The sequence below is a fragment of the Schistocerca gregaria genome, chromosome 2 (assembly GCF_023897955.1).
Source record: "Schistocerca gregaria isolate iqSchGreg1 chromosome 2, iqSchGreg1.2, whole genome shotgun sequence".
NCBI lineage: Eukaryota > Metazoa > Arthropoda > Insecta > Orthoptera > Acrididae > Schistocerca > Schistocerca gregaria.
The window spans coordinates 477,168,661-477,182,294 of record NC_064921.1 but is presented as its reverse complement, the minus strand read 5'-3'; the positions used below and the strand labels follow the sequence as shown (position 1 = coordinate 477,182,294).

Below are 13,634 nucleotides of genomic sequence, written 5' to 3'. Positions count from 1 at the left end.
CTCATTTCATTATCCACAATGTCTTATCTCAATTATTATGCATTTCATGTCCAGCTGGTCACTTGGGATAGTTGTTTTTATTGTAAATACGCTTGTTTCTTTTCACATGTGTGAAGTATTTGTTTACATCATATGTGTAATCTCTGAACTTAATATTTTCCACAGGAGTGTACTCATTACCACACATATGAGGTGTGATTGGATAGTTTTAAGAATGGGCTTGTAATTGTACAATGGTGGTACTTACATGCTACTGTGATGCATCTCCTTCAAACTACTCCCCTTCTGACTGAATACACCGGTTCCAATGGTGTTTCCACACATTCCTGGAAACTTTTTTTCCTGGAGTGTGTTAAGAATGCTCTCCTTATTTGCCTGGATGTCTTCGATTGAGTCAAATAGCTTCCATTTCAGAGAAAATTTCAGTTTAGAAAACAGGTAGAAGTCTGCAGGGGCAAAATCATGGGAATATGGTAGTTGTGGATGCACAGGAAGTTTGAATGTGGTCAAAAATTCAACGATGGAGAAGGCACAATGAGCTGGAACATTGTCATTGTGTAGCACCCAACTCCTGTCTTTCCACAATGCAGGCCTTTTCTTCCACACCTTTTTGTGCAAACACTCAAGGACACTTTTGTGCTATTCCTGGTTAATTGTCTGTCCTCCAGGGGTAAATTCATGATGCACAATGCTGGTATAATTGAAAAAAATCACCAACATCATCTTCACCTTCTACCGACTTTGCCATGCTTAAGGTCGTGGTGAACCTGGAGTCTTCCACTGTGCAGACTGCAATTTGGTTTCAGGATCATATCCATATACCCACAATTTGTCACCTGTAATTACCATATTTAACAAATCTGGGTCATTTTTAGTCCAATTAATCAGTTCTTGGCACACTTCAAGTCGGTATTGTCACTAGTCACTTGACAGCACTTTTGGAATGAATTTTGTGGACACTCGACACATGTTCAGATCTTCAGTTAAAATTGACTGAACTGCATAGAAACTTAAATTAAGTTCATCAGCAATCTCTCTAATTGTAAGTCGATGATCAGAGTGTGCTAAGATGCGAACTTTCCCAACATTTTCATTCGTTTTTGAGGTGGAAGAACGGCACATCTTCAAATGGTTTGTGGCTGTTTTTAAATCTGTTGAAACAGATGAAACATTTGACTGGCTCATACAATTATCTCCAAAAGCTGTTTTTAATAGTTTGTAAGTCTCAGAAACTGATTTCCTGGTTTTAAAACAAAATTTAACACAAATTCGTTGCTCTGTTTTTACGTCCATTTCCACACAGACAGAATCTGGCAACAAGCCCTAACAGAACTGCACTCAACCAGCAGCCACAATGAACTGAATAAAGGAAATGCAGTTTTCTGTCAGAGGGCATTCAAGGACAAAGCAGTGACTCACTCCCCACTCTCCATGTACCTACCTGCCAAACCAATAAGCAGTAGTGAATCCACTCTTAAAACTTTCCAGTCACACCTTGTATGCTACATTTTTCAAATTATGCCATATTATTAAAACAAAATTTGGACAGGTCTCACTGAAAATTAGTTTTTCCAATAGAAAATTCATTTTTGCGCAGTAATACAAATTATAAGATCTTCTATATACATAAAGGAAAGACATTTATAACACAAGCAGGAGCTGACTGCCCATAACTGTTTCAGTGCCACAGCAAGGTGTTCTGTATATTACAACAGAATTTGGGAAAATGACTGTTTCTCCAAATGAAATCTGTGTCATCCAGGTAACTAAACCATTCATAATTCTGCATCATTAATTTTAAAGTAATTTGAAAACTGATTATGTATATTGATTATTTGTGTTACAGCAAGGTATGAGGTTTAATGTGCATGTTACCAAACCATCACGAGGCTATATACTGGAAGTTTTTGATAATCACTTCCAGCTCCCATACCTAGGACCTATTGGTAAGTGGAACAGATTTACTCAGTCAAGATTGAGATGCAGTCTAATCTCTAAAATAGTTGTCTTATGTAGTAACCAAAGAAGTCTTTTAGGATTTGACAGTTTGAAAGTTAACAAAAAAATTATTGTGTTTTATCTTTAATTTACTTCAGTTGACACTAAGATGAAATCAGTCTGTACAAAAATGCCACAGTGAGACTTTGTTTCAATGTTTCATCTAATTCTGTAAATCCGAACTGATTCAGTGAGAGTTCAATGACTTTATCATACCTCAAGGATATACAAACTGCAATCATATAATACAAAATAAGTCACATCTGAAGCTACTCAAAAACAAAATAAGTGTACCTCGTTACCTATTTCTACAATTTACCAGCATATTTGGACTCAGAGATGCAAATTTCACATATTTCTAATGTTTGTATTAATCAGCTTTTCACATTATCAATACATACACAGATGATAATTGTTTGTGTAAAGTTACATAAATGCTTTGTTTCAGGTATTAGATAAAAATAGCAAGTGAGCAGTAGAAGTATCTCTTCCCAAGCAGCTGTCTTCACCTATCAGACATAAACATGAAAAAAGAAGTTTTCGTAGTTATCAGTATGAGCAAATTAGCAGTTGTCAAAGTATAACTCAACTTGATCCACATCCTTAAATGTTCTCCTCTACAATAGGTTTTACAGAACACAGTATGTGAATGAATGGAGGAGCACATAAGAAAATAATCTAATTAACAGCCTTGCAGACATATCAACATCTCACAAACTGAATGCATTATTTCGTATTTCTGCATTTAGTCATTCCCCTCTTTCCAGAATTTCAAGACTATTTCCTTCTTGTACTAGTGGCAGTTATTAAGGTACTTTTACATCCTTAATTCTTCAAAAAACCGAACACTCACCTATAAAATAGCCTTGTAATTAAGATTACTTTATAAATGAATTAATGTGTGAAATATTAGATTTCAAGCATGTAAGTGAGAAAAATGTAAAAAAAAAAAGGTTTAAAATTATGTTTAAGGTTTGTTGGAAGCAAGTGCTCTCCTTACCAAAACCTGAATGAATATTAATATGGGTAATTTTTGCCTTGTTATAAATAAAAACTAGTTTATGATGCATCTCAATGTTTAAGACATCATATGTGCTGAACTGTGTGTCATAAAATGATACAATTTTGCAGGAATGTTCAGTGGTATGTGTGGATAATGTCTGAAAAATGTGTTGTGAATAGAGTTAATTGCAAGGAAGTAATAAATTAAATAAATGTGCCTGATGCAACAGTTTTACTCCATGAAAATCAAGAATGTAGTAAGTGATAAAATTTCTTCCTTCCATCATAAGATAAAGGTGAGGCAATGGCAAACATGATATTGGAGGTTTTGGGCCAGGATGTTAGTGGGATGCAGGATATGCTGGAGAGACAATTTCCACCTGTGTGCAGTTGAGAGAAACTTGTGCTGGAAGGGGGTATCCAAAAGGCCCTTGAAGTGAAGCAGCTGTTGCAGTCATTTGTGTTGTGGCATGCAGCATGTTCATCAACTGAATGCCTCTGAACTGAAGTCTCCAGTTTGCCACATTTTGTTGATGGTCATTCATGTGAGTAGACAGTTGGTTATTTGTCATGCACACATGCTGTGCAGTAATTGAAGCATAAGTGATATATAACATGGCTGCTTTCAAATGCATTTTATTGGGTAGGAAATACCTGCAACAGGACTGTGGTAGGAGCTGGTGTGTGAGTTTATGGGACAGGTCTTGCACTTGGGTCAACCACAAGGGAATGACTCATGGGATACAGGAGTGGGTGTACAGTTAGAATAGGGATGGATAAGGATATTCTGTAGGGTGGAAGGGCAGTGGAGCACTACTTTGGGTGATGTGGGTGGTATTTTCAGTAGAATATCTCTCATCTCAGGAAGTGACAAGATGTGAAGGATGTGGCTGACCTTTTCGGGCCCAGGGAGATACTGAGTGGTCAAGGGAGTACTAGTCAGTGACTGTTTAACAGGTTTTCTTTGTCCAAAGAGGAGATGACATGAGATGTCTGTTTATGGATGAGATATCATCCATCAATGAAGGTTGCAATGCATAGTCTGAGACAATACAGTGATGTTCAACAACCAGATTCAATTAAGAATGAACTCACAAATTGCAATTATGGTTCTGCATCAGCTGTAGAATATTTCAGAATGAATGAAAATTTGTGCTGGACTGGGACTTGAACTCGAATTTCCTGCATGTCGTGAAGGGTTGCCTTAACCACATCAGCTGACCAAGCACACTTCCAGGAGTGGCCCAGTTCTCCATTTGTCCTAGTGTCTACTCTCCCTGGGTGAGAATCACAGTAATGCAGCACAAGCACATGGGAAACTGGATACTAGGACAAGTGAAGAGTTGGGCTATACCTGGTAGCATACTTGGATAGTCAAAGTGTTAAGGTGACAGCCCGTGACAAGCCGAAAATCTAGGTTTGAGTCCCAGTTCAGCACAAATTTTCATTTGTTCTGAAATATTCTATAGCTGATGAAGATCCCTCATCACAATTTTTGAGTTCATTCTGAATCCCAATAAACACTCTGGAAGGCTTATTGGTATGTACTGACAATGGCTGCTTTCCACTGTAGATCTAGCAAGGCAGTAAGGAAGGGACTTTTTGACATGGAACATTGAGTCCAACATCTAGGAAGGTGGCATATCGAGTTGAGAAGGACCAGAGAAAAGAATTTGGGAATAAGTGTTGGGGTTATGGAGGAAAAAGCAGAGGTTGTTCCTGCCATGAGTCAAGGGCATGAAAATGTCATCAATGAATCTGTACCAGACAAGAGGCTTAGGTGTTGACTGGATAGAAAGGATTCTTCCAAATTGCCCATAAACAAGTTTGCATATGTTGGTGCCATGCATGTACTCAAGGCAGTACCATGGATTTGTTTATAGATTTGGCCTTCAAAAGTAAAATAATGGTGGGTCAGGAAGTTCTTGGCTAGGAGGGTTAGGAATGAGGTGGTAGGATTGGTGTTGGGAGGGTGTTTGGAAAGACTGTGCTCCATGGTGTTGCAGCCATGGGAATAGGGGATGTTGGTGTATGAGGACATCACATCCATGGTGACCAACAAGGAGTTTTGTAGTTATGGTACAGGGACTGTGGAAAGGTAATGAAGGAAGTGGTCAATGTCTTGAATGTAGGATAGGAGGTTACAGACAATAGTTTGGAAGTATTTGTCATCAAAGGCAGAGGTTTCTTCTGTGGGAGCATTGTGACTAGTGGCAGTGGGATAACTGGTAAGGTAAGGAGACATGTGATGTTGGGTTTGGGGGATAGGTGAAAGGTAAGAATCCAAAAGGGGGGGGGGGGGGTTGCTTGTGTGAGGAAGGAGGGCAATGGTTTCAGGTGTCTGGTTTTGGGATATACCCTTGAGGAGGTGCTAGAGGTCATGTTAAACTTCAGGAATGGGATCATGATCATAAGATTCGTATGCAGATGTGTCAGAAAGTGATGGAGCTTTTTTCTGTGGGAAGGATGACAATGTTTGGATTGGTTTTCAGGTTATGGATAGCTGTGTGTTCTATATGAGTGGCTTCCAACTCAATAGAGAGCTATTCAGGAAAGAAAGGTGAGGTTAGCTTAGAAGTGAGGAATTCCTGGAAGATTACCAGGGATGACAGGCTGGAAGGACAGGTTGGAGGCTGTGTGTGGTTTTGGTTGGCTGTTGTCTTTGGGGTGCATGGCAAAAAATTGTTTCAACTGCAGAGAATGAGTAAGGGAAAGAAGGTCCTTCACAAGTCCAGCATGATTGAACTTAGAGTTCTGGCTAATGGTGAGGCCCTTAGAGAGTATTGAGACTTTTGCAGGGGTCAGAGTTTTGGTGAAATGTTGATGGCAGTGCTGCAGGATGGATGTTCAGGGGCAGTGTGTTTCACGGAGGCAGAGAAAATTTTTGGAGTTTTCAAGGCAGAGTATGTCAGCAGGGCATGAGGGGTTGGAGTGATAGGCTCTTTCTTGCCTATAGGTAATCCCTGTGGATGTAAGACAGGAATGGCTGGAACAGCTTCCTCAGATGTTGCTGAGAAGACTGTTCCATTTCTTGATGGACAGTGATAGGAAGCTGTTATCATAGAGTAAAAGGATTTTGCAAAAGGAGTAAAGGCTGTCAAATGTGGTTTGAGCTTGGATTGTATGATTATGAAGGACCAGACTGGTGAGGGTGAAGAATTGATGGAATGGGAAAAGGTGAAGGTTCTTACTGTAGGATGGTTGACATCTTGAAATGCCACTTTTAATGGTAACCCCATTAGGAGAGATACCAAGTGCCAGAGAAAATTTCAGAAAGAGGATGTGTGATTCAAGTTTCTCTAGGGCAAAAGAGAGTTTTCAGAATTGGCAGAGGTAGAATGAGCATGTATTCATGGTTGGGCAGGTGGAAGACAAAAGCAATGACTGAAAAAAAAATGTTAAGAAAGGTTGAAGATAGGATGGTGAATTGATATGGGCAGCAGTAAATAACAATGCATTTACAAATAAACGTATGCAATCAGCTAACAGTCAAATTGTGCCTCACAAGTTGGCAGAGGCAAATATGCTAAAAACAGCTCTGGAATAATATGTTTGAAAAGGGCTGTCACTGCAAGAGCAGCAAGTTGTAGTAGAGCACTCATTACTTTACTTTCAAATCCCAAATCTACAAATACATAGTCTTGAGAAAATCAGCCACATTCTTCACCTCTCATTGTACCTTAGATGAGGGATATACTACCAAAAATTCTACTCACATCAACCAAACTACAGAATGTCCTTGTCCATTCCATCCCTATTCCAATCCTGCTCCAAATCCTGCATCCATGTTCATTCCCTTGTAGTGGGCATAGGTGGAAGACATGTCCCACACACGCCCTCCAACCACAGTCCAGTCACAGGCATTTCGTACCTAATAAAAAGGAAGGGCCACATATGAAAGCCGCCATGTTATATACACTCCTGGAAATTGAAATAAGAACACCATGAATTCATTGTCCCAGGAAGGGGAAACTTTATTGACACATTCCTGGGGTCAGATACATCACATGATCACACTGACAGAACCACAGGCACATAGACACAGGCAACAGAGCATGCACAATGTCGGCACTAGTACAGTGTATATCCACCTTTTGCAGCAATGCAGGCTGCTATTCTCCCATGGAGACGATCGTAGAGATGCTGGATGTAGTCCTGTGGAACGGCTTGCCATGCCATTTCCACCTGGCACCTCAGTTGGACCAGCGTTCGTGCTGGACGTGCACACCGCGTGAGACGACGCTTCATCCAGTCCGAAACATGCTCAATGGGGGACAGATCCGGAGATCTTGCTGGCCAGGGTAGTTGACTTACACCTTCTAGAGCACGTTGGGTGGCACGGGATACATGCGGACGTGCATTGTCCTGTTGGAACAGCAAGTTCCCTTGCCGGTCTAGGAATGGTAGAACGATGGGTTCGATGATGGTTTGGATGCACCATGCACTATTCAGTGTCCCCTCAACGAGGGGCTCCCCACACCATGATGCCGGGTGTTGGCCCTGTGTGCCTCGGTCGTATGCAGTCCTGATTGTGGCGCTCACCTGCACGGCGCCAAACACACATACGACCATCATTGGCACCAAGGCAGAAGCGACTCTCATCGCTGAAGACGACACGTCTCCATTCATCCCTCCATTCACGCTTGTCGCGACATCACTGGAGGCGGGCTGCACGATGTTGGGGCGTGAGCAGAAGACGGCCTAACGGTGTGCGGGACCGTAGCCCAGCTTCAGGGAGACGGTTGCGAATGGTCCTCGCCGATACCCCAGGAGCAACAGTGTCCCTAATTTGATGGGAAGTGGCGTTGCGGTCCCCTACGGCACTGCGTAGGATCCTACGGTCTTGGCATGCATCCGTGGATCGCTGCAGTCCGGTCCCAGGTCGACGGGCACGTGCACCTTCCACCGACCACTGGCGACAACACTGATGTACTGTGGAGACCTCACGCCCCACGTGTTGAGCAATTCGGCGGTACGTCCACCCGGCCTCCCGCATGCCCACTATACGCCCTCGCTCAAAGTCCATCAACTGCACATACGGTTCACGTCCACGCTGTCGCGGCATGCTACCAGTGTTAAAGACTGCGATGGAGCTCCGTATGCCACGGCAAACTGGCTGACACTGACGGCGGCGGTGCACAAATGCTGCGCAGCTAGCGCCATTCGATGGCCATCACCGCGGTTCCTGGTGTGTCCGCTGTGCCGTGCGTGTGATCATTGCTTGTACAGCCCTCTCGCAGTGTCCGGAGCAAGTATGGTGGGTCTGACACACCGGTGTCAATGTGTTCTTTTTTCCATTTCCAGGAGTGTATATCAAACAATGAAAAGTCTAGGGTGGAATATCAACAATATTATGAAGAGGGTAGATTGCTTCAGTTAGGATTCCGTATAAATGTTAGAACACGTGAGGCAATACTGACCCTATGACTTATCTTAAAAGATAGATTAAGGAAAGGCAAACCTACATTTCTAGCATTTGTAGAAAATATTGACTTGAATACTCTCTTTCAGATTCTGAAGGTGGCAAGGGTAAAATACAGGGAACGAAAGGCTATTTACAGTTTGTTCAGAAACAAGATGGCAGTTCTAAAGGAAGGGCATGAAAGGGAAGCAGTTGTTGGGAAGGGAGTGAAACAGGTATTGAATCCTATACCTGATGTTATTCAATTTGTATATTGAGCAACCAGTAAAGGAAACAAAAGAAAAATTCAGAGTCGGAATTAAAATCCATGGAGAATAAATACAAATTTTGAGGTTCACCAATGACATTGTAATTCTATCAGAGACAGCAAAGGACCTGGAAGAGCAGTTGAACGGAATGGACAGTGACTTGAAAGGAGGATATCAGATGAATGTCAACAAAAGCAAAACTAATGAGGAGGTACCGAATAGAATTGGGGAGAAGCTAAATTTGTGGCACAAGTTGACTGGAAGAAGGGATTGGGTGGTAGGATATGACATATCCTAAGGCATCAAGGGATCACCAGTTTAGTATATGAGGGCAGCGTGGAGGATAAAAATTGTAGAGGGAGACCAAGAGATGAATACACTAAGCAGATTCATAAGGATGTAGGTTGCAATAGTAACTTGAAAAAGCTTGCACAGTATAGAGTAGCATGGAGAGCTACATGAAACTAGTCTCTGGACTGAAGACCACCACAACAACAACAGATTGCTTCTCACCATAAAAATGAGTTGCAGAGAGTCACAGTGAAAAGGCTGTTACACACTGTGATATTGGGCAAGGCCTTCTTCAGGAAAGTAAAGAAAGCACCCAAAGCACACACACAGTCACACAAGCAGGTACATCTCATGTATGCCTGACCCCTAACTCCAACTGCTCTGGACATACTGCACCTGTCTGTGGAACACAAGCAGCATTCCAGAGTGGGCCAGGGAAGGGGGAGGGAATAGCAGGGTACAGGTAGGTTGGGAGAGAGAAGAACACTGTGTGGCAGAGCATGCAGGGACTAGAATGTGGCAGGACAAGACTGCCAGATGCAGTGTCAGGAGGCTGTGGGGGAGTTGAGGGGGAGTGAAAAATGAGAGAAGCAGAAAAGGATGCACTGTCAAAGACCAGTGCACAATTAGGGTGAGAGGACATGATCTTGGAGGAGGTGATAGGACGGAGGGGCAGAAACTGTTGGGTGTAGGGTGTGGGACCAGTAGGTTATCATAGGTTTAGGCTGGGATAATTTTGGGAGTAGAGAATGTGTTGTAAGAGTAGCTCCTATTTGTGCAGTTGAGATAGCTCGGGTAGTGAAATAGCTATTAAAATCAAGCATTACATTCAGCTGAATGCTGTGCCATAGGGGCAGTCCACTTTGCTCTTGGTGACAGTTTGACAGTGGTCATTCATTCTGCTAGACAGTTGGCTGGTAGTCAAACCAATATAAAAACCTGTGCAGTGATCCAGCACAGCTAGTGTAGGACACTGTGGCTTTCACAGGAGTTCTGGCTTCTAATGGGATAGGACAAGTCTGTAATTGGACTGGAATAGGAAGTACTGGGTGGGTAGACTGGGCAGGTCTTGCACATGGATCTTCCTCAGGAACATGATCCGTGTGAATTGACTAGGATGTTGTGGAGGTTGGGTGGGTGATAGAACACCACTTTAGCAGGCTTGGGAAGGATCTTGGGTATGAAGTCCCTCATTTTAGGGCATAATGATAGATAATTAAAAGAGTGACAAAGGATGTGGTTCAGTTGTTCCAGTCTGGGTTGGTATTGGGTGATGAAGGGGACACTCTCTTGTAGCCAGTTCTTGGGGTGGTTGGTGGATTGGGGTTGTATAGGGATATGGCACAGGAAACCTGTTTGTAGACTGTCTGTCTTGAAGGTTTTTGTTGACAAACATAATGGGCAAGATAGTTCGTGCCACTGCAATTATGCCGCCCAGTGGCCATGTTGTATGAGAGTGACTTTTAGTGTGTAAGGGATGGCTGCTGTCAAAATGCAGGTATGATTGATATGTTTAAAGTGAGCAGAGACATGGGTGGAGCCATCTGAGAGGAGGAGGTTAATTTCCAGGAGGGTGGCATGCCTTCACCTTCAATTGAGGAGAGCCACGTGAAACACACGGGAAGACATACGAGTGGAGCCATCTGAGAGGCGGAGGTCAATGTTCAGGAAAGTGGCACGCTGGGTTGAGAAGAGCCAGGTGAAACAGATGGGAGAAAAGGTGTTGAGATTATGAAGGAATAAATAGGATGTTTTGGCCCCAAGTCCAGACCATATGACTGACATATCCAGAAGAGTCTGAATCAGATCAGGGGTTTGGGGTTTTAGGAGGCTAGGAAGGTTTTCTCTAAGTGGTCAATAAACAGGTTGGCATAGGCGAGTGCAATGTGGGTGCCCATGGCTGCGTTGTGGTTTTGTTTGTATACCTTCCCTTCAAAGGAGAAGTAGTTGTGTGTTAGGATAATGTTAGTAAAGTTTATAAGGAATGAGACAATGGGTCTGAAATCTGAAGGACACTGGGAGAGGTAGTGTTCAACAGTGGCAAAACTATGGGCCTCAAGGATGCTGATGTCTGGGGAAGTGGCATCAACAGTGATGAGTAGGGATTCAGGAGGTAAAGGGGTGGCGATGTGGAAAGTCAGCAAATGAACTGGTTGATATCTTCAAAGTGGAATGCTAGATTTTGGACAATTGGTTGGATGTGTTGATCAATGAGGGCCAAAATTACTTGGGTGGGGCACAATAACAAGTTACATTGGGGTGTCCAGGACCATTGGTTTTGTGGATTTTGGGAAGCATGCAGAAAGTGGGTGTTTAAGGTGTCATAGAGGTGTGCCGCACTCTGCCAACATACCCCAGTCTTTTCCCCTTCTCTGTGCCTCTCTTTTTTCCACTCCATATATCTACTCCCCCAAAACCTGTCCCCCACAGCTACCTGATACTGTGCTGTGATGCTGATGCTGTGCCTGGCAGCCTTCTAGTCCCTGTGTGCTCTGCCAGACAGCACCTAGTAGGCTTTGACTGAAAGCTCAGTGTGTAACAGTCTTTTTGTTATGCCTATCTTCAACTCAGAGAGTCACATTTATGGTGGGTAGCAATTTATCCTATTCATAATGTTGTTCTCATTATACATCAGCTATGCTGCAATTATTGTACAGCATTACAATTGGGCATGACAAGTAACCAACTGTCTACTCACATGAATGGTGATAACATATTAGACCTTCTGGTGACAAACAGACCCGAACTACTTGAAACAGTTAATGCAGAACAGGGAATCAGCGATCATAAAGCGGTTACTGCATCAATGATTTCAGCTGTAAATAGAAATATTAAAAAAGGTAGAAAGATTTTTCTGTTTAGCAAAAGTGACAAAAATCAGATTTCAGAGCACTTGACAGCTCAACACATAAGTTTTGTCTCAAGTACAGATAGTGTTGAGGATCAGTGGACAAAGTTCAAAACCATCGTACAATATGTGTTAGATGAGTATGTGCCAAGCAATATCGTAAGAGATGGAAAAGAGCCACCGTGGTACAAAAAAATTACATGAAGCGAAATGTAGTGTGAGGAGGGCTATGCGAGAGGCGTTCAGTGAATTTGAAAGTAAAGTTCTATGTACCGACTTGGCAGAAAATCCTAAGAAATTTCGGTCTTATGTCAAAGCAGTAGGTGGATCAAAACAAAATGTCCAGCACTCTATGACCAAAATGGTACTGAAACAGAGGATGACAGACTAAAGGCCGAAATACTAAATGTCTTTTTCCAAAGCTGTTTCACAGAGGAAGACTGCACTGTAGTTCCTTCTCTAGAGTGTCGCACAGATGACAAAATGGTAGATATCCTAATAGACAACAGAGGGATAGAGTAACAATTAAAATCGCTCAAAAGAGGAAAGGCCGCTGGACCTGATGGGATACCAGTTCGATCTTACACAGAGTACGCGAAGGAACTTGCCCCCCTTCTTGCAGTGGTGTACCATAGGTCTCTATAAGAGAGTAGCATTCCAAAGGATTGGAAAAGGGCACAGGTCATCCCTGTTTTCAAGGAGGGACATCGAACAGATGTGCAGAACTATAGATCTATATCTCTAACATCGATCAGTTGTAGAATTTTGGAACACGTATTATGTTTGAGTATAATGACTTTTCTGGAGACTAGAAATCTACTCTGTAGGAATCTGCATGGGTTTCGAAAAAGACGGTCGTGTGAAACCCAGCTTGCGCTATTTTTCCACGAGACTCGGAGGGCCATAGACACGGGTTCACAGGTAGATGCCATGTTTCTTGACTTACGCAAGGCGTTCGATACAGTTCCCCACAGTCGTTTAATGAACATAGTAAGAGCATATGGACTATCAGACCAATTGTGTGATTGGATTTAAGAGTTCTTAGATAACAGAACGCAGCATGTCATTCTCAATGGAGAGAAGTCTTCCAAAGTAAGAGTGATTTCATGTGTGCCGCAGGGGAGTGCCATGGGACCGTTGCTATTCACAATATACATAAATGACCTTGTGGATGACATCAGAAGTTAACTGAGACTTTTTGCAGATGATGCTGTGGTGTATCGAGAGGTTGTAACAATGGAAAATTGTACAGAAATGCAGGAGGATCTGCAGTGAATTGACGCATGGTGCAGGAAATGGCAATTTAATCTCAATGTAGACAAGTGTAATGTGCTGCGAATACATAGAAAGATAGTCCCCTTATCATTTAGCTATAATATAGCAGGTCAGCAACTGGAAGCAGTTAATTCCATAAATTATCTGGGAGTACACATTAGGAGTGATTTAAAATGGAATGATCATATAAAGTTGATCGTCAGTAAAGCAGATGCCAGACTGAGATTCATTGGAAGAATCCTAAGGAAATGCAATCGGAAAACAAAGGAAGTAGGTTACAGTATGCTTGTTCGCCCACTGCTTGAATACTGCTCAGCAGTGTGGCATCCATACCAGATAGGGTTGATAGAAGAGATAGAGAAGATCCAATGGAGAGCATCGCGCTTCATTACAGGATCATTTAGTAATTGCGAAAGCGTTACGGAGATAACAGATAAACTACAGTGGAAGACTCTGCAGGAGAGACGCTCAGTAGCTCAGTACGGGCTTTTGTTAAAGTTTCGAGAACATACCTTCACTGAAGAGTTAAGCAGTATATTGCTCCTCCTAT

At 42.6% G+C, this 13,634-nt stretch overlaps 1 protein-coding gene across 1 annotated transcript in view; it reads left to right on the top strand.

Annotated features, from left to right (window-relative positions):
* LOC126326911 (homogentisate 1,2-dioxygenase) overlaps positions 1-13,634 on the top strand; it is a 127,491-nt gene that overhangs the window by 60,642 nt on the left and 53,215 nt on the right. Inside the window, exons 5-6 of the mRNA XM_049995809.1 lie at positions 1,683-1,762; positions 1,847-1,946. Coding sequence (XP_049851766.1) covers positions 1,683-1,762; positions 1,847-1,946 — 180 coding nt within the window. The remainder of the gene's footprint in view (positions 1-1,682; positions 1,763-1,846; positions 1,947-13,634) is intronic.